We start from the raw sequence: 20,210 nt of genomic DNA, 5'->3' as shown, positions 1-20,210 counted from the left end.
CGCAGTTGCAGAATTTATAACAGGAGCCACAATGGCGGTTGTCGTCTCTTGACAGGGCTGTGGATGTTATTAAATCCACTATCATCGCCCTAAAGATAGGCCTGGTTGATTCCCAGAGCCATTAAAAATAAACTGGAACATCTACTGCACATGAAAATACTATAATTTCTGATCAATATCAAATTAACAAGAGATAAAAATTATATTAAAAGGGACCATGTAAACAGTACCAACCGGGTCAAGTTTTCATTTTGTTCGAGAAACAACATCGGCTGTTAATGACGGCTAACTGTTTGTTTATTGAACTCCAAAACCGTAAATCTAAGGAACAATAACACCTAAACTAAGCTTGGCACCGGAAAAGGGACTAAAAGAAAAGGGACTTATTTTTTTCTTTCGTTTTTTACCAAACAGCATGCTAGCTACACAGAGCTAGCTAGCCAAATAGAAACGGAGAAGAGCGCACAATGCTCCGATTTATTGTTTGGGCCTTTTCAGCCAGTTTCTCAAACTAGCTAAATGCACAGGCCTTCATTTTAGTGGCGCTTTTTGGCACTAGCAACCTTTATTTTTCTGATTTGACAAACCATGCGGCCGAACGACGTGGGTAATGCGTGAGGACTAAACCTGGGCAGACTATTTTCCATTTGTCGGCTTGCTTAGAACACTGGATCTCATTTTACCGGATTTCGGAGTACTACTCTCCCGTTAATGTATTATCTCGGCTACAGAGGCCCACGCTCGGGAGAGGTTCCGCCGCTGACGTGAGGAATGCCTGGGTCGGATAGACACCATGGGACCAAGAGGAAGTCGGAATCCAACAGTAGTAGTGCCCTGCCACCCCAAACAACGAGCGGCAACAGCGGGCTACACCAGCCCCTGGTCCTGCCTCATACCTCTGCGGGCAACATGACGAGCAAGGACGGTAACCTCCAGTCAAAGTCGTCAGTGCCATCTTCTTCCAAGCGCAAACGGCATAAATCAGCCAAACATGGACGTGATTCCGAGGTGGCTCAGGGCCCTGGTTTTTCTGCGCTCGCCTCCACAGCGCCTCCTTCCGTTAGCGCCGTGAAGCCGCTGGTAGAATATGACGACATAAGTTCCGATTCAGATACTTTTTCGGACCCGCCTGCTGAGAGAGGGTCTGGGGATCGGTTAGAACCTGTCCCAGATTATAGTAAAGGGGATGGGGGCGGGGCTGTTGGTAGAGATGGTCGGGAACACAAGCACCGACACTCTCGCAAAAAGTCGAAGGATCCCAACAAAGTTAGAGACTCTGGGGAAGGGGGTCAGAGTACCAAGAAAAAAAGCAGCAAAGACCGTGAGAGAGGGAGCTCTGGGAAAGTCAAGGAGAAGGTGGCCTCCCTGTCCTCTGTAGCATCCCAGTCCTCCGGGTCACGACGTCAGGGTCAGCTGGAGGCTGACTTGGGGCCAAAGCGTGGAGAGTTGCCCCCTTCCTCCCAGGCCCAAACTGTGGCCAGTGTGGGAAGCACCACATCCTCCTCCTCGTCATCTCGCAGCAAGGAGGGTGGCCGCTCCGGGAAGTCTCGCAAGGATAAGCCACAGAAGAGAGAGGGGCGTGAGGGTCGGGGGGATGCAACCGCCAGCCAGAGCACCTCTGCCTCTCAGAAGGTCCGGACAGAGAGGAGCCAACGCAAGTCCTCAAAGAGCCACAAGTCCAGCCCTAAGGGCAAGGGACAGCCTTCCTCGAGCAGGGGGAGCCCTCGCCGGAAGGTAACAGCCCCTGCACAGTCCCCCAGCCCCCCAAGGAGAGGGGGTAATGGAAGCCCCATGGTCGGTGGTTACAGCCAGGAGGTGGACAGCTACCACCACCAGAGACGCAGGCCGGCCCCACAGAGCCCCAGCCCCTACAGGGAGATGTCCAGGCGGAGCAGGCAGAGGTCGGACAGCCCCTACGCCAGCAGGCAGAGATCTTCCAGCTATGAGCGAGACGACAGCCCCTACTCAAGGAGACGCTCCATCAGTCCCTATGGTAACCGCAGGTCCTCCAGCGCTAGTCCTGTGTCCCGGTGAGTATTCTAGCCTGGCCCAGCCACCTTCCATTCAGTTTGTCTCATATTCACATTTATGCTAGTTGCGTAATTCGTACCAAATCGCACTCTATTCCCTTTATACAGCACTACTTTTGACCAGGCCCCATGAGACTCTGGTCAAAAGTAGTGGACTACAAGGGGAATATGGTGTCATTTGAGACACACCCTAATACTAACATGTAGCTATGGACTACTACTAGTCCCCCAATCTCAGTCGGTTATTCACTCACTGTATGCATGGCATCCACCTCCACACATAGAGGCATATTCACCAGTGCTGTCTAACACACACATTGATTCTCACAAATGCCCAAGGTGCCTTTTTACAGAGGCCCAGTAAGGCCGCGAACGTGATACTGAACTGGTGTTGTTACTGTTGATGTTCTCATTGGTCATACTGGAACAGGGCCACTCTGACTGTTTCTACTGTTTGCTTTCTACCCCCTTTTGTCTGTGTGCTAAGGAGGTGCTTGTACTGTGTGTTTGATAAAGCTGCAATATGTATTTTTTGGGGGCGACCTGACCAAATTCACATAGAAATGTGAGTTATAGATCTGCCATTCTCATTGAAAGTAAGTTTAAGAAGCAGTAGATATGTTCTATGTGCGCTATTTCTATGCTTCCTGTTAAGTTTCGTTCTTGCGTCTTTTACTTTCGGTTTTGTACACCAGCTTCAAACAGCTGAAAATACAATATTTTGGGTTATAGACAATATTTCACAGCGAGTTTAGTTGGTACAATGATGCATTGCTTGTTTAGTCACAAACTGAAATTAGGCGAACTATTAAAATTTTAGCAAACAGGAAATGGCGTAGAGATTTCTGCATATTGCACCTTTTAAAGCGTAAGTGGTCGAGACAGCGCTTTAGACAGCTGAGGATTGAGCCATGGGTAACAGACAGTACCTGCAGCTTCCTCTCCTGTGCTCCTAGCATCAGGGTGTTGGAATGGGAATGGCTAGGCCAGGTTGCAATGTCCTGTATGGGCTATTTAAAACTATGGTCAGGGAAGAGACATTGATTCTATGTTCAGATGTGTCTGTGTGACATGCAGGGCTGTTTCTGCCAGGGAGTTGTTGCCTCTTGCCATGTGGTGTAGAGGGGGAAGGGAAACCTATGGAAGTCAGGAGAGGCATCACATTGGGCTCAGACAGACACAGGCAAGGCCTGTGTGCTCCAGTCTAGGGAAACCCTATGAGGAGCTGTGGTGGTCTTTGGAGCAGGAGAGGGCATAAATTGGGGGATAGACTACACTAGCCAGACAGCGGGGTGATGGTAGCTCTCCAGGGACAGGGTTAGAGAGCCTTTGGTTAGGCTGTTGACATTCAGCCATTTTGATTTTGTGTTGCATCAGAGAGTGGACCTTGAGCTTCTGTTGGTGGGAGGGGGCATAGCTGTACGATAAAACTAGGCCCTCCGTAGTGATCGTTAAAAGGTTCTCTGCTGTCAGTAGACTCTGTTGAAAGATGCTGCAGGTGAATCATGTTGGTGTAGTCTTTTTATTTTATTTAACCTTTATTTAACTAGGCAAGTCAGTTAAGAACAAATTCTTATTTACAATGACGGCATACCCCGGCCAAACCTAACCCGGACGACGCTGGGCCAATTGTGCACCGCACTACGGAACTCCCAATCACGGCCGGTTGTGATACAGCCTGGAATCGAACCAGGGTCTGTAGTGACGCCTCTAGCACTGAGATGCAGTACCTTAGACCGCTGCGTCACTCGGGCGCCAGTCGAGCATGTAGCTAACTGTAGGCTATTTATTTAGTCTAGCTAATTACCTACAATGTCCCAGTTATTAACTTATAATAATCACATTTTAGATTTAGTTTGTAGACTTTTATAAGTCTTCATGCTCAGGGACATGTTCACTTGCTACTAGTTAATTTTTTCCTAACCTTCAAACAAATGATTGAATCTGAATGTTGTCTCCGCAGTTAAAGGGATACTTAATTATTTTCGTCAGTGCCATCTTCCAAGCGCCCTTTATGAGGCCGTCATTGTAAATAAGAATTTGTTCTTAACTGATTTGCCTAGTAAAATCAAAAATACAAATCTACTTCCCAAGAGTCAGATGAACTTGTGGATACCATTTTTATGTCTGCATGCAGTTTGAAGGAACTAGCTAGCAGAATTGCTAACTAGTTAGCATGGTCTCGCAAAACTACCTCGAACTTCCTTCATACTGGACACACAGATAAAAATGGTATTGATGAGTTTATCTCACTCTGCCAAAATCCCGAACTATCCCTTTAAGTATGTTCAGAATCTTCATACTTTTCATCTTACGTCTCCCACATTTGAATAAGGGTTACTTTGATGGTTATCAAAGTATGTATGGTGATGAGGTGTTTGAATTTATGTCCCTAAGCTATTTGGCCTAATGCCAGAGGAATGTTGAGGTTAACTCACAAGACCGTAGACTTCTGGAGGACGTTTGTGCACACATTGGCTACTTTAAGTTCAGACTAAAGCAAAGGTTGTCCCCCTGACTGACCTAATTGTATGTTTGTATGCTGACTAAGGGAATGGGAAGTGTAGCGTATATGGAAGGAGACAGCACACTGACCGCATTTACACATAAAATGAGATATCTTAGCAAATACTACCTCCCTGAACTTGCCTCTAACTGAGTTTGAATCAGGGTCCTGCCTCGCCAACACACGTGACCGCCAGTTGACCACTTACAAACCAGTTGTTATAGAAAAAAATCCAATTCGATAGCACAATTGGTGAAATGCCAAGCTAGCTGTGGAGTGAGCTTGCCGCATGGTCTTATCTCATTATAGAAACATAACACACGTTTGGTAGTTATCATTTGTAATGACGTGCCATTTGTTGTTTTTATTAACACCTTAATACACAAGTGCACAATGCCCCAGTAATGTCAAATGGCCTCCCTTCTAGTTCCTCTTTCTTGGTGCTCACTCCCAACTTAGAGCGAGAACTTGCAGCCAACAAGGAATTATTGTTTTCCTAACATCTTCCCTCCTCTCTCCTCTCTCCAGGCGCTCAGTTCGCTCCCGGAGTCGCTCGCCGCCTTTCTCCTCTTCCCGTCGCTCCTCCTCTCGCTCTCGCAACAAGAAGCATTCGTCCTCTGCCGGGGGGGGCGGGTCTCACAGCAGCCGGCCCACCAGCCGCTCCCCACCCTCCTCCCGCCTGCCACTCAACTCCAGCCTGGGGGCGGAGCTTAGCCGGAGGAAGAAGGAGCGCCAGGCTGCGGTGGCTGCAGCTCGCCCCCCCTCCCCTCCACCTTCGTCACGCAAGACCAAAGGGTCCACTTCACGCCCCCCTAAAGCTGAGCCCGAGAGAGTACCTGAGAGAGAGACTGTCCAAGCCGCGGACCTCCAGCCTCCACCCAGTGCACCCCAGCCCCAGGACACTCTTGTTGGGGAAGAGCACGGCTCTGCATCTCCACCCTTCTCATCTCCTGCACCCCCTCTGCCCCCCGGTCAGACGACCCCACTACCTCCACCTCCTCTGCCCTCCACCCCTGTCATCCAACTTCAGCCACCTACACCCCAGGGCCAGACTGAGGCCAGCCTCGCACCCTCCACAGCCCTCTCCTCCTCCTCATTGTCGTCCCCCCAGTCCAAATCTCCTGCCCCCATGCCCACACGCAGCCCTGCCCGCCTGACACCCATCCACAAGACCTCCACTCTGCCCCCCCTGCCTTTACCACCCATGCTAGTGGGAGACTGCCAGGACAGGTAAGCCATGAAACGCGCATACACACACACACAACTCTCCTCTCCCCAGTCCTGTTGCTTGGCAAACGTGTAGTCATCAACAGAACAGTCATTAGGCCTATACTGTAGGCTCAGGTTTCACCCAACAGTCAGTCTCTCTGAAACACACACCTGCCTGCAGTACAGTACTGGAATTCTGAACAGATTACCTGAATGCTCTGTGGTCGAAGCTTTAGTTGCAATTAGACCGTTACTATGTCAAGTAGTCAAAACAGGCCTACGTGGGACTTCAAAATAATTACTAACTCCTTGCAGCCTTGTCAAATTCAGTGCTTCCTCTACAATGGACTGCACTGGCCAAAATGGCTGCCAAGGTGAAACTGTAGTTCATGGGCCCCACATCCCTTTGTCATGGTAGTTGGGGATACATTTGTGCTACAGACATATAAGGAAAAGAAAATCCAAACTCACCAGAGAAACTATGATGTGGAGGAGTAATGAAATGTTATTTTTCTCTCCTTCCTTCTCTACCTTCCATTTCTCTCTCTCTTTTTCTCTCTCTCCCTCCATCAGTCCGAAGAAGTCCACTCCTCCTCAGAGGTCTTCCAGGAAGGAGAAAGAGGTGCGGAATCGGCCGTCTCTGACCGACCTCCCGCTGCCCCCCACGCTGGCCGGAGGAGACCCCTCTCCCCCTCAGTCCCCCGTCTACAGAGCTCCACCTCCACCCCAGTCCGCTCTCAAGAAGAGACCAAAGTGAGTTCCTATCTGCTCAACCTAACCTACCCATCTCCTCCTTATCAATCACCCCAAACCACCTCTCTACACTCCTCTTTTCCACAGCGCTCCTCTCCCACCGCAGCCTATTTCCTTTCAACAGACAGAAAAAAATAAGCATAAGATAGTACAAAGTTATCATCAAGGGCTTATTCCGTGAGGTAAAACGTTTCCTAATAGCAAGTCTCCTCGGCTCTCCTGTCTAGGTTTTGCTGTCCACGCTATGGCGAACGCAAACAGACACAGAGCGACTGGGGCAAACGCTGCGTGGACAAGTTTGACATCATCGGCATTATCGGGGAGGGCACCTACGGCCAGGTGTACAAGGCCAAGGACAAAGACACCGGTGAGAGCCCCGTGTGCTGCCCTTTCACTGGCATACCTGTGTTTCGTTGTTCTTGAGAGAGGCTCAAAGGATCACCACGCCTGCAGTGTGTGTGTATGCCACGTGGTGTTGTGACTGATCTCGCCTCCCCGTGTCCCCTTTGCTCCAGCCTCTCTATGTGTTTCTTTCAGAGGGATTTGAAATTAAGCAGAAGACACATTCCCGTTGGGCGTCCGTGTGCATTGGACAAATGTGTTTTATTTAGCTCGTTTTATTCATCTTTTGATCAGGACAATCAACAGAGTTGGTACCATAAAACGCATGTTTTCATCCACCCCCTACATTGGACCGTGACGTAATCTGTAATGTTCATGTTGTTCCACCTGCCCTCCAGGCGAGCTGGTGGCTCTGAAGAAGGTGCGTCTGGACAATGAGAAGGAGGGCTTCCCCATCACGGCCATCCGAGAGATCAAGATCCTCCGCCAGCTCAACCACCGCAGCGTGGTCAACATGAAGGAGATCGTCACAGACAAACAGGACGCACTGGACTTCAAGAAGGACAAAGGTGTGGAAAGGGGGACTGTGTGTGTGTGTGTGTGTGTGTTTTTTTGTTGTTGCTTGGTGTATGTCTGTGCCTGTATGCACATCCTCCTTACCCCTGCCTGTCCCGTCAGGTGCCTTCTACCTGGTGTTTGAGTACATGGATCATGACCTGATGGGTCTGCTGGAGTCGGGGCTGTGTCAGTTCTCCCAGGAACACGTGAGGAGCTTCATGAGACAGCTGATGGAGGGGCTGGACTACTGCCACAAGAAGAACTTCCTGCACAGAGACATCAAGTGCTCCAACATACTGCTCAACAACAGGTACTAGTGTAACATGGTAATATCACGGTACCAAAACGCCATGATACTTATGATACCAACATTTTAACATACCGTAGTACCGTTTCCTATGATACTACTGAGTCGTTCAGCCCTACCGATCTAAAGAACCTGCTGCCTGTTATAAAATGTTTATAAAGTCAGTTTGGTTTATTAAGTCAGTTGAGTTGAAGCACCAGCCACTAGTCTCTTGTATGCAGAGGTCCAATAATGTCCACTTCCCTTTCATGCACGTATCACGTATGGCGGCTATAATCAGCCAGCCGCATCCCCTACCAGCCCTCACTCACCTGCATCTCTCAGCATCCCCTACCAGCCCTCACTCACCTGCTTCTCTCAGCATCCCCTACCAGCCCTCACTCACCTGCTTCTCTCAGCATCCCCTACCAGCCCTCACTCACCTGCATCTCTCAGCATCCCCTACCAGCCCTCACTCACCTGCTTCTCTCAGCATCCCCTACCAGCCCTCACTCACCTGCTTCTCTCAGCATCCCCTACCAGCCCTCACTCACCTGCTTCTCTCAGCATCCCCTACCAGCCCTCACTCACCTGCTTCTCTCAGCATCCCCTACCTGCTTATCTTTCCTCCCCTCTTCATGCTCATCTATTCCTCCATTGTTTTTTCAAATATAATTTATCCGTGATGGCGAGCGGGGATGCAGACCCCGATGTCTCCTGTTAGATTTGTACGTGTGTTACGTTGGAGCAGCGCGCAGTTCAAGCAATGTTGATACATTGTATCATTTCATCGCCTGTCCTAACCAGGAACACAGGCCAGTCAGAGTAGACTTAGCGAGTTCACTGTCATACAGCCCCTGAGTGTCGGAGATGGAGCACCGCTTCACGACAGGCATGCTTGCAGCTTTGCAGCAAAGAAAACGTCTTGTCTCTAGCCTAAACCGCAACAACATCAAAACATCTGAGCGATATTACCAGAGATACCTTTTTGTCTTTCTAGCGGGATTCGTGCGCATTTGATATAATTTCACAAATCATGTCGCGGGTAGTTTTTTTTTAAACGTATCCGGGGTCGCTAACTTTGTTCAGTCGTGTTACCTAGCTAGCTAACAATCTGGTAACTTGACAGTAGCTTTGGGCTAATTTGATTGGCACAGGAAGAACGGAAAAGGGTCTGCTACTCATGAGATGTGCTTCAAAGCTAGATTCATTTAGATAGGCCTAATGTAAGCCTAAACTATATCCAATGTCTATTTCTTTCTGGGGCTCCTTCTGTTTGGTGCCTAACGTTTTCAAAGTTGGGAGCAGTGTGTGTGTGTTTATGAGAGAGGGAAACTGTGTCTGTGTTAACTGAAGAGTAAATGTGTCGTGCAGCGTTTTCCCCCTTACTGCTACAATGCCATGCAGACCATTTCGCATGTCTAATCCTTCCTCCCATACCTCCAGCCAAATCTCAGGTAGGCCTTTGCAAATATGAGCAAATCAGCCATTCTATGCAGTTAAATGCAATGTGTTGTATTGAGTAGAAGTGTGAATTTCAGTGACAGGTTTTTGCGTAGCACGTGCGCAGAACATTTAGGAAACAGGAACAAGCGTCCGGGAGACGGGGCGAACACGATGCTAGGCCTCTGACCCCCCCCCCCCCCCCACTCGTATCGTATCATTAGTAAAATGTTGGTATCGTGACAACACTAATAGGTTCAGAAGGAGGAAGAAACCGTGTTTCTCCATGGGCCGGTCCGTGAGATGTTGCTGGCTGGTCGCTGAGATGGTTCACTGCCCATTTGAAATGATACAGTTCCACAGTGCTAGTTTTAAAGGTAGACTCAACGAGATGACGAGCAGCACCGCAGATAGGGAGATGAGCGTGGTGCAAGACTTTCCTGTCACACAGAGTATCTCCGCGCTTCAAGCTGCTACACCGTGGTATCTACTGGACCAAAACAGCGGCCGAGTCCAGCCTCGCACTTCAACGCTCTTAGTTGTCGTGGAAATTGACAGTTCCCCAAGGAGGGAAAAGCATAGCTTTGCCGGTCCCTTGTATAAACAATGGACACACTAACCTAGAATGTTATGGTAATGGCAACGGTAGCAGTTTGTGTGGGTTTTAGTAGTGAGCACAAGGGAGTTGTTTGAAATGATTGTTGTAGCTATAGTAGGATTGGGTTTTTCCTTTTGATTGGTGCTTCTTTCGATGTGCAACGTTCTACCCATGGGAATTCAAATGCCCTTTCCTCTGCCTCGCTGTTTTGATTGAATTATTCACTTCTGTAGTTGGGGTTGTGTAAGTTAACAGCTGTAGAAATGTAATAAGTTGTGTTGTTATTGAGTTTGAGTTCTCTGTCTCTTAACTTCTTTATCTCTCTCCTTGTGCAGTGGTCAGATCAAACTGGCTGACTTTGGTTTGGCCCGCCTCTACAACTCAGAGGAAAGGTGAGACTTGGATTTCTTGCTTCGGAGCAACGATGACATCATCATAAAGTCAGAGGTCCTTCCTGCCCCTGGTTCAATCCTTTTTAAACTGTGACCCTCACACTGGCCTTTTCTCATTTGGGGAAAAAGCCCGTCCTCCACTCTCTCTCCTCTGTCCGACGACCTCTGTGACATGGAAACCGATAAGTGGTCAAGGAAATTTCAATTTGTTAGTAGGCGACCGGAACAGTGTCCTTCCCTCTTTGACAGCCACCTTTCATGAGGATAGTCATGTGTATCCTACCAGAGTCCTTCATGGAAGTTTTGATATCTGCCACACCCGCTTTTGTTTTGTTGGGGGAGAAAAGCATGCACACAAACAATATGCTATTTCATTTAGTTTTTATCACTTTACACATTTATTTTGGGATCCACCAATGTATACCTAATTTGCCTCATGATCTGTGAGTGGAGGAGTCTCATTTCATACAAGCACATTTTCATCCACGTTCCCTCACCTCTCCTCGATTACCTTTGACCTTCTTCAAAAGAAAGCGAGAAAAGACGGAGGAGAGAGGACGCTGGAGTTGAGCAAATCCAATTGAGAAAAGGCCTCGGTTGCCATGGCAGTCTGATTGAAAACACCTATCTATTCCAATGATTGCCCACTTGGTGGTGCTGTGTCCTGTATAAAGAGGTTCTCCCTCCGTCGGCCCATTGTTGAGCGATGAATTGTGGGTGTTTGGGCACCGGAGGGCAGAGTAGCGGTACTGTATCTGCGTGTTATATCTGAATGTTCCCTTCCCTGCTCTCTCCAGTCGACCCTACACTAATAAAGTAATCACGCTATGGTACCGCCCCCCTGAGCTCCTCCTGGGAGAGGAGAGGTACTCTCCAGCCATCGACGTCTGGAGCTGCGGGTTAGTACACACACACACACAGCTCAGCGTGACTCACCCACACACTGCCATGTACCTGGACACATTTCATTCACACACATTCTCCAATCCAACATGCTATACGTAGGAAAACAGATTGCACTTACCTTGTTTTTCCATATGGTGTCACTATAAAACTGCTATATCATTTTGACTGAAGTAGTCGGAGCTCTAAACCCTAAGGACTGGCAGAGAATTATCACTCTTAACAAATCCTAACTCAAGATTTGTAAGTCCTTTTAAAAAAAAAAAAGTGAGTTATCAACGTTGTCCATTGAATGTTTGTGCACAGGTGTATTCTGGGAGAACTGTTCACCAAGAAGCCCATCTTCCAGGCCAATCAGGAGCTGCTGCAGTTGGAGTTGATCAGGTATGCTGCTGTTGCCCCCTGCTGCCTGGAAGACTGCATCGCCACATTAAAATCCTGTCTGAGACATGGCAACCTATTTCTTATATAGCAGTAATACTCAACAGGTGGACCGCAGTCCAGACCAAGAATTGGGTCAATACGGGCCGCGGGTACTGACTTACTTTTGTTTTTGGAACTCAGTCGGGCTTTCAACCTACTGTGGTTGAGTGCAATTTTTAAATTTGGAAGTGCATGGGCAGGTTCCCTCTGATGTCATTCACTGACAGATCTTAAAGAGCTTTTTTTACTTGTCATAAATGTCCAGTTGATGTTAGCTAGAGAGGTAAGTTGTCCAGCTACCTAAAATGTGTAGAATTGCAGGAAATTGGCTTATTAAAATGATGTTCTCTTCGCCCAACAAGAGGCGTGTGAACCATTTCGGGTCGTATGGGTTTTGAGGTTGGGGTTTGTTACTACGCTGATAAATGACTGCCCATCTGGACCTTTGCCGCTTAGGAAATTTGTGGGACTGGACCTTCTCAAAGAGTAGTTGAATACCCCTGCTATATAGTGGACTACTTTTGACCAGAGCTCTAAGGGCCTTGGTCAAAAGCATTGCACTATATAGGGAATAGGCTGCCATCTGGGATACAGGCCATGTTTACCACAGCTCTAACGCTCTCCCTCTCTGTCTCAGTCGTCTGTGTGGGAGCCCGTGTCCCGCTGCCTGGCCTGACGTCATCAAGCTGCCCTACTTCAACACCATGAAGCCCAAGAAACAGTACCGCCGACGGCTACGCGAGGAGTTTGCCTTGTACGCAACATGACATGCACACCATGGGATCTTCTTGTCCTTTCATCAATCTGATAGTTGTGGCAGTACATCGGTTGTTGATGCTATTTGTTTGACTCGCACGCTCTCATCTCTCTCTCTGTCAGTCTGCCTGCTCAGGCCCTGGACCTGCTGGACCGCATGCTGACCCTTGACCCTGCGCGGCGCTGCACGGCCGAACAGGCCCTCAATAGTGACTTCCTGTGTAACGTGGAGCCCAGCAAGATGTCCCCGCCCAAGTGAGGACCTCGTCTTTGCCCTGTCCTTTCCTGGGCCCATTACATCTCGAGAACAACCTCAAACTATCCACCACCATACTCCCAAACCCTTATTGCTTTCCTTCTGTCACACCCAACACCCCTCTCGCTTTCTTTCCCATACGCTTACCTTTTGCCTTTTTGTTTCTCTCCCTCATACTTTCATCACCCTGTTTTTACCTCTTTATCATACTCTCTCTCTCTCTCTCTCCAGTCTCCCTCACTGGCAGGACTGCCACGAGCTGTGGAGCAAGAAACGGCGGCGCCAGCGTCAGAGCGGGCTGCCCGAGGATGTGCCTGTGCCCAAAGTGCCCCGTAAGGACCCTTCGGGGGCTTCCAGTGGAGAGAACAGCCGGCCCCAAGCCAGCCCAGCTGGAGCCCCGCCCCCTCCGCCGGGAAGACCACCGTCCTCAGCCATCTCAGCCAATGAGCTAGCAGGTCAGGCAGACACAGTAGTCACAGTTCGCTACTATAGAAGAGCATACCCGTATCCAAATGTCTCCTTGGTTAGGTAGTGGCTGCACAGTTAGACAAGGGTTGTTGTAAGTCTATAATGTGAACACATGTTGTCTCCATACACTCTCAGCAGGCTGCTGTCTACAGTATGTGTGACCGTTGTCTCTCTCTCATCAGGCCTGGGTGCTGCGGCGGAGCAGCTGAACCAGACAGAGCTGGCTGTACTGTTGAACCTGCTGCAGAGACAGACAGACCTCAGCCTGCCTCAGATGGCCCAGCTCCTCAACGTCTCTTCCAACCCAGAGAGCCAGCAGCAGCTAGAGACCCTTAGCCAGTCCCTGTCTGCCCTGACCGAGGCCTCCCACCACCGGGGGGCCTCAGAGGACCAGGGTCTGGCTAGGTCCCAGCCCCCCGAACCTCCCCCAGAGCCTCAGGAGCCCTCCCCGCACCACAGCGAGCCGCCCCTCAGCCAGGATGACCAGACCAACCTCCTGGCCCTCCTATTAGGCCAGCTCATCAAGCCGCAGGCCGAGGGGGCTGAGCAAGGTGACGAGAGCAATGGTGTCCAATCAGAGGAGGCGGTGACTCGCGGTTCGTCAGCCTCCACTGCTGACCGCAAGGGCAAGTCTGGGTTCAGTCTCTAGGGGGCGGGGCAAAGAGCACTGGGTCAGGGGATCTCACAGGAGACTGGTGGATGATCTTGTCATGGTGCGGATCTTTTCATCAATTATTTTTCTGCTTACCATAAAGCAGTTGTAAATTACTTTATAAACGAGCTGATGAGATGAAAGATCTTAACTAAATGGAAAATCAAAAGAAAGATTCCACGGTTACTTTAAATATTTTTTGAGGAAGTTTTATGTTGTCTAGACCCACCACCTCTCCCCCCTCCTCTCACCAACAGTTTCACTCCCCACCCACCTTTTGTCTGTCTCACCCGTCTCCCACTTCAAAGGCTACTTTCACCCACTCAGTCACACATAGGTGGAAACATACCATACATGAAGTTGGCAAGTCCTCAAGATGTCTGACCAGAGAGTGGCTTCGGACGGCCCAGGTCACATGGACTGGGCTTTGGGCACAAGGACTTTTCTCATTGGTGTGAATGTAAACTAAGAGAAGGTTTGTAGTTTTACAGCGTTAGAAAGACAATGGTTCACACTGCACTCTTTCCCTGCACCCTTTCAGTCCTGCCTCTCTATCACACTGTTTTCTTTTCCCACTTCTTCTTTCTCTCTCATTTCTCCATTTGTTAAAGCAGGTTTCTTGGATTGTTCTTCCATAAAAAATATATTGATTCAAAACCAGTCTGTAATGTCCACATTTTTATGAAGTCTAATAAATTATCAAGCAAAAATAAATGTTTTGAACCTTAGACTTCACCTGCATGTCTTTTCATTTAACTTTTATTTAAATCACACATTTAAATGTTTATTTTTGTATGTTTTCTTTGACATTAGACCTCGGAATCATCCAACGCTAGTAAAGCGTTCTCCTCTGTAGTCTGCATCTGCAGTCGCCCTACTGTTGGCACTTAAAGCAACAACCCTGTTGCCTAGGAAACAATTGTAGCAGCAGTGTTTCCCGGTAGCCATGACAGCAGACTGAGAAGACATTTCTCTCTGTCTCAGCTTTATGGCCTGCATGGAGCTTTATGCACCTCTCTCCCTGTAGTGTCATCCCAAAGCCAAACTTCAGGTTTTACCCCTCCCTATCCATAATAACCCATGCTCGTATTGTTGTTGAAATGTAACTGAGTGTCTGTCAGGGTTGAACAAACCCTAAGGTGAGCATCCCCCTCTACTATGTAAAGTGCTTTGGGTGTCTCGAAAAGCGCTATATAAGTCCAATCAATTATTATTGTTATGAACACCCCCCCCATGTCCTGCGTCTTTCTTTTTCTGTTCAGATACGTGTGTGAATAAATGTTACGTTGATTATTTAGGTTACCGTGAGGTCTTCTGATATTCCATCATCTCTCAACATTACAACTTGTCTGTCAACATTTAAAAAAAAAAAATGGTTACCTACTTAAGGATTTTATAACATACCAGTCACCATGAACCAAGAGGGGAGGAATAACGTAGACGGCACACTTCCAGACTAGTTTAGAGAATGAACATGTATCATAATCACAATTGTGGTATTTAGTAGCAGTATCAACCCATGACAGCTACACGTTTTACTCATCCAATTCTACAGTAGCCTATTGAAAACATTTATCCAACTGAAACTACGTTGTTGACTGGATGGTGAGGATCCAGCGGTAGGAATGGTACATGATCTCCCTCTGCTGGCCACGGTGGGAGATACAGCTGTACGTTGTCTAGACCCCACTCACAAACACTTGCCTGGGACATGTCACTAAAGGGAATTTAATAAAAATGTGTCTGTAGTGTAGATGGCACAAATGTCCAGATGAAATCTCACTGTAACTGCGTGTGCTTTTGTGTTTCTTGTAAATATCTGATTGACTGTCTTGTTTCCTCTGACTCCCCCCTCAGACTGTGCAGTCACCAAGCGGAAGCAGCAGATCGGAACAAATCAGGTCCCTCCATCCTCCGAGCGACGTCCCCCCTCTCCGCCTGGCCCTCCACCCTCAGCCCTCCTCTCTCCTGGCCAGCAGCAGCCCAGCTCTGAGCCCGGGCCCGGTCAGGACATCAGCCCAGCGGTGGCAGCCGCCCTGCTGCAGCTCATCTCCCAACAGGACCCAGAGGCTGGGGCCCCCCAGCGCAGCAGGGACCACTCCCCCGCCGTGGGCACCCCTGTCCGGGGACAGCCACCCCCTGCCTGGATGACTGACTCCCCTAAACCTTCCCCTGCCAGAGAGCCTCCTACTGGCATGGAACCTACTGCCTCTGCTATCCCAGCACAGTTCCCCAAGGACCAGGACCTCCGCTTTGCCCACAGGACCGCTCGCTGATCCTGGGTAGGCCAGTTTAGAGACCTGGGGTACAGTGGGCCGACTTACAGGGACAGGAGCCAGGGACACCTACTGTACTGATAATGATGATACTATAGACCAGTCTCTCTAGGTGGGAACAGAAGAGCAGCTCACCTGAGCAGGTTGTGTATATTGGAAGATGTGAGGTAGATGGCTGTGAGATTGTTCATCTGGAGAAAAGAGCAGGTCTTTGGGTCTGGATATTTGGAGGATGTTATTGTGAAGATGGACAGTGTTGGTTTGGCTAAAGGACAAACTAAGCCCCACTCTAGACAGACAGACTGGGATTGGGCCTTGGTGAGGGTTCTAGACCTGGGGGTGGGACAAAGTTCCACACCCTTCAATCACTAACACTGCCCCTCCTCCTGGACCTCCTGACTTGCTGAAGAAGTTGGTTCCTAACGAGTTCCACACATGGAATGTGATCAGCTGTGATTTTCTTTTGTTTTATTTGCAACTCAAATGATTGTTATGTCTACTGCAGTGCGCTCTAAAGATGAGGCTATCAGTGGGTTTTGGAGTCTGGTGTCCTCACTCCTCTTCATCTGCGGTTGAATGGGTGGGGGTTGGTGTCTGCTACGTATGACACCGGTGGAACAAAGAACAAGTCTGAAATGTAGAGGTGGTTAACTGTGGGTACAGATGTAGAACACTGAGACTGAGAGTGAGTTAACTACTCAGTCAGTCTCATCATGCTAGCTGGCTCCTGACTTTCAACCTCGTGCCTCTTTTGTGACCTTAGCAACCCCTGAATGACCTTTGCCCACACGGAAGAGTTGAGTTGTTTCTTCTGTTCTGGAAGGCACATTAACACGAGAAGGCATGGCTCAAAATTCATTAGCATACCTTGTGTGTCCTTGGCCAAAGGTACTGTAAAATAAGGTATTTGGGTCTCAGTCCTATCTCCCCTTGTTGTCTCTCGCTCAATCTATGTATGTCAGCCTCAGTTAGCTTTCCCATGTAGAAATGAAAATGTTCATTCTCGACCGCTCTCTCTCTAGTAACAGGTACATGTGCCTCTAACCCTCATACTCCCTCTGCTACACACTGACAGAAAACACAAACTGACACTGTGTCATTAACTGCTCTACTATGCTCACTAGTCTTTCATTGGCCCTCTGTTCACAGCTAGCAAGCCGGTCACCCAACCCCATAGTGACTGGACACCTATAGACCTACACACACACACCTCTCCAAAGCTTTCCCTGATGATCTCTGATAGCCTTGTGTTATCTCTTGCCTCCCTGCCTAACTCTGTGCGGCAAATACGTTTTGTGTGATTATTTTCTACTTTAAAGACAAAGTTACATGTTAAAACGATGGTCCATGGTTGTGTTTCCTTTGTTATGTTTTGGGAAGGGAGAGATTGGGAAGAGATCTGGCTTTGGGTTTCATGTGACCATGTGACTGTAAAAGATGATATTTTGTAATATGTGTTTTCTCGGTTCAATTTATTAAAGGAAATCATGCAACCAGAAAGTTTTAAAGTGATGTGCTTTATTCTCTTATCATGTACACAGAGTATACCAAACACTAGGAACACTTTCCTAATATTGAATTGTAGCCCTTTGGCCCTCAGAACACCATGGACTCTACAAGGTGTCGAAAGCATTCGACAGGGATGCTGGCCCATGTTGAATCCAATGCTTCCCACAGTTGTCAAGTTGGGTGGATGTCCTTTGGGTGGTATACCATTACTTGATACATATGGGAGACTGTTGAGTGTGAAACCCAGCAGCATTGCAGTTCTTGTCACAAACCAGTGTGCCTGGCACTTACTACCATTTCCTGTTAAAGGCGCTTAAATCTTTTGTCTTGCCCATTCACCCTCTGGCACACAAACAAAATCCATGTCTGAATTGTCTCAAAGCTTAAAAATTCTTAAACCAGTCTCCCCTTCATCTACACTGATTTAAGTGGATTTAACAACTGATGTCAATAAGGGATCATAGCTTTTACCTGGATTCATCTGGTCTGTCTATAAAATGGAAAGAGCAGGTGTTCTTAATGTTTTGTATACTCAGTGTATTTTGCGTGATAGAATTCAGAATGGCCACTAGGTGGCACATTGAATCATCTTTCTCTCAAACGCTTTCTCACTCTCTTTCTCACACACAGACACACACACACAGAGTCACTGGAAAACGTGTGGCAAGGCAGAATTTGCCACAGGACTTTTCAATCAGGTGTGGCACTACTATTGATTTAGTTTAATAAAATCAAATGACGCAAATGTTTTAAAAGGAGGGCAATTTTTTTTGTGTTTTGTTTTTTTAACGATTTGACAACTCATGCACAATTTCAGTACTAAACGTTGAGTGCTGCTGCAGGCTCTGTGCTTACCTTGACCAATCAGTCACGGAAATTGCAGTTCGCGCGGGCCGGCCACAAATCTATCTACTTTCGTCCGGTATTTTAGAAAGGCGATGAGCAAAAATTCATACATAAATGTAGCAGCATTAGTGACCTGACATGTTTTATTGGATGGAAAAGAGACCATTTTTTTCAGTCTGATCAACATTAGGCTCCTAACATGGGCTGTCCCTCTGGCCAGGGTAAACGAAGCTGTAACGTTGTGCATTTATAGTCAATTTTTTTTGTGAGAATGTGAATGGGATCAAATTTGGTTTATACTGAACAAAAATATAAACGGAATCATTTCAAAGATTTTACTGAGTTACAGTTCATATAAGGAAATGAGTCAAGATAAATTCACATGACTGGGCAGGGGTGCAGCCATGGGTGGGTCTTGGAAGGCATAAACCCAACCACTTGGCAGCCAGGCCCAGCCAATCAGAATGAGTTTTTCCCCAAAAAAAGTATGTTAGAAGCAGTTTACTGTAGAGAAATTAACATTAAATTCCCTGTCAATAGCTCAGGTGGATGTTCCTGCAGTCAGTATGCCAATTGCACACTCCCTCAACTTGAGACATCTGTGGCACTTTGTTTTGTGTGAGAACTGCACATTCTAAATTGGCCTTTTATTGTCTCCAGCACAAGGCGCACCTGTGTAATGAGCATGCTGTTTAATCAGCTTCTTGATGTGCCACACATGTCAGGTGGATGGATTATCTTGGCAAAGGAGAAATGCTCACTAACAGGGATGTAAACAAATTTGTGCACAACATTTTTGAGAAATAAGCTTTTTGCGTTTATGAAAAATGTCTGGGATTTTTTTATTGTAGCTCATGAAACATGGGACCAACACTTTACATGTTGCGTTTATATTTTTGTTCAGTGTATATTCCATCTTGGGCAGACTAGGCTAGACTTTTTCAATCCCAAATTATTAACTGGAATTAATCAATAAATGCAACAGCTGACAAGACTGAGTAATTGTTTTATTAGACCTACAGTTGCATAGGGCAGGACTAAATGATGCAAACCTGCATGATGCAAGCTCAGCCCTGTGAGTTTTATTGTCCAACCAGGTTGCTTTCTCTGTGTCACAGGAGGTTGGTGGCACCTTAATTGCGGAGAATGGGTTCGTGGTAATGGCTGGAGCAGAATGTTATCAAACACATGGGTTCCATGTGTTTGATGATTCCGTTCGCTCGGTTTCAGACATTATTATGAGCCGTCCTCCCCTCAGCAGCCTTCAGTGGCTGGAGGAACCCCCCCCTAGTCCTTCTTTAAAATATACAGTACCAGTCAAAAGTTTGGACACACCTACTCATTCAAGGGTTTTTCTTTATTTTTTTTACTATTTTCTACATTGTAGTATAACAATAAAGACATCAAAACTATGAAATAACACATGGAATAATGTAGTAACCAAAAACGTGTTAAACAAATATTTTATATTTGAGATTCTTCAAAGTAGCCACCCTTGCCTTGATGACAGCTTTGCACACTCTTGGCAGTCTCTCAACCAGCTTCACCTGGAATGCTTTTCCAACAGTCTTGAAGGAGTTCCCACATATGCTGAGCTCTTGTTGGCTGCTTTTCCTTCACTCTGCGGTCCATCTGGTTTGCTGTTAGTGGGACTATCATTTGTTTTTCCACAGGACAATGACCCAACACACCTCCAGGCTGTGTAAGGGCTATTTGACTAAGAAGGAGAGTGATGAAGTGCTGCATCAGATGACCTGGCCTCCACAATCACCCAACCTCAACCCAATTGAGATGGTTTGGGATGAGTTGGACCGCAGAGTGAAGGAAAAGCAGCCACCAAGAGCTCAGCATATGTGGGAACTCCTTCAAGACTGTTGGAAAAGCATTCCAGATTAAGCTGGTTGAGAGAATGCCAAGAGTGTGCAAAGCTGTCAAGGCAAAGAGTGGCTGCTTGAAGAATCTCAAATCTAAAAAATATTTGGATTTGTTTAACACTTTTTTGGT

At 47.6% G+C, this 20,210-nt stretch overlaps 1 protein-coding gene and 1 non-coding gene across 2 annotated transcripts; both read left to right on the top strand.

Annotated features, from left to right (window-relative positions):
* Positions 1 to 17,351, top strand: LOC120034504 (cyclin-dependent kinase 12-like). Its single transcript, XM_038981091.1, has 14 exons — positions 1 to 2,030; positions 5,065 to 5,766; positions 6,319 to 6,498; positions 6,726 to 6,865; positions 7,239 to 7,409; positions 7,519 to 7,708; positions 10,061 to 10,117; positions 10,915 to 11,016; positions 11,327 to 11,404; positions 12,081 to 12,197; positions 12,323 to 12,454; positions 12,687 to 12,910; positions 13,106 to 13,549; positions 15,433 to 17,351. The coding sequence occupies exons 1-14, from the start codon at positions 772 to 774 to the stop codon at positions 15,849 to 15,851; spliced, it is 4,215 nt and encodes a 1,404-aa protein (XP_038837019.1). The 5' UTR covers positions 1 to 771; the 3' UTR covers positions 15,852 to 17,351.
* On the top strand, positions 6,056 to 6,192 carry LOC120034621. The gene has a single exon (XR_005474061.1). It is a non-coding gene; the product is annotated as a small nucleolar RNA SNORA5 (small nucleolar RNA).
* Positions 17,352 to 20,210: the final 2,859 nt, after the last annotated feature.

Source organism: Salvelinus namaycush, chromosome 41 (assembly GCF_016432855.1).
Source record: "Salvelinus namaycush isolate Seneca chromosome 41, SaNama_1.0, whole genome shotgun sequence".
In the NCBI taxonomy this organism is placed as follows: Eukaryota; Metazoa; Chordata; class Actinopteri; order Salmoniformes; family Salmonidae; genus Salvelinus; species Salvelinus namaycush.
Note: the sequence above shows the minus strand (reverse complement) of the source record. Positions and strands in the feature narration are given on the sequence as shown.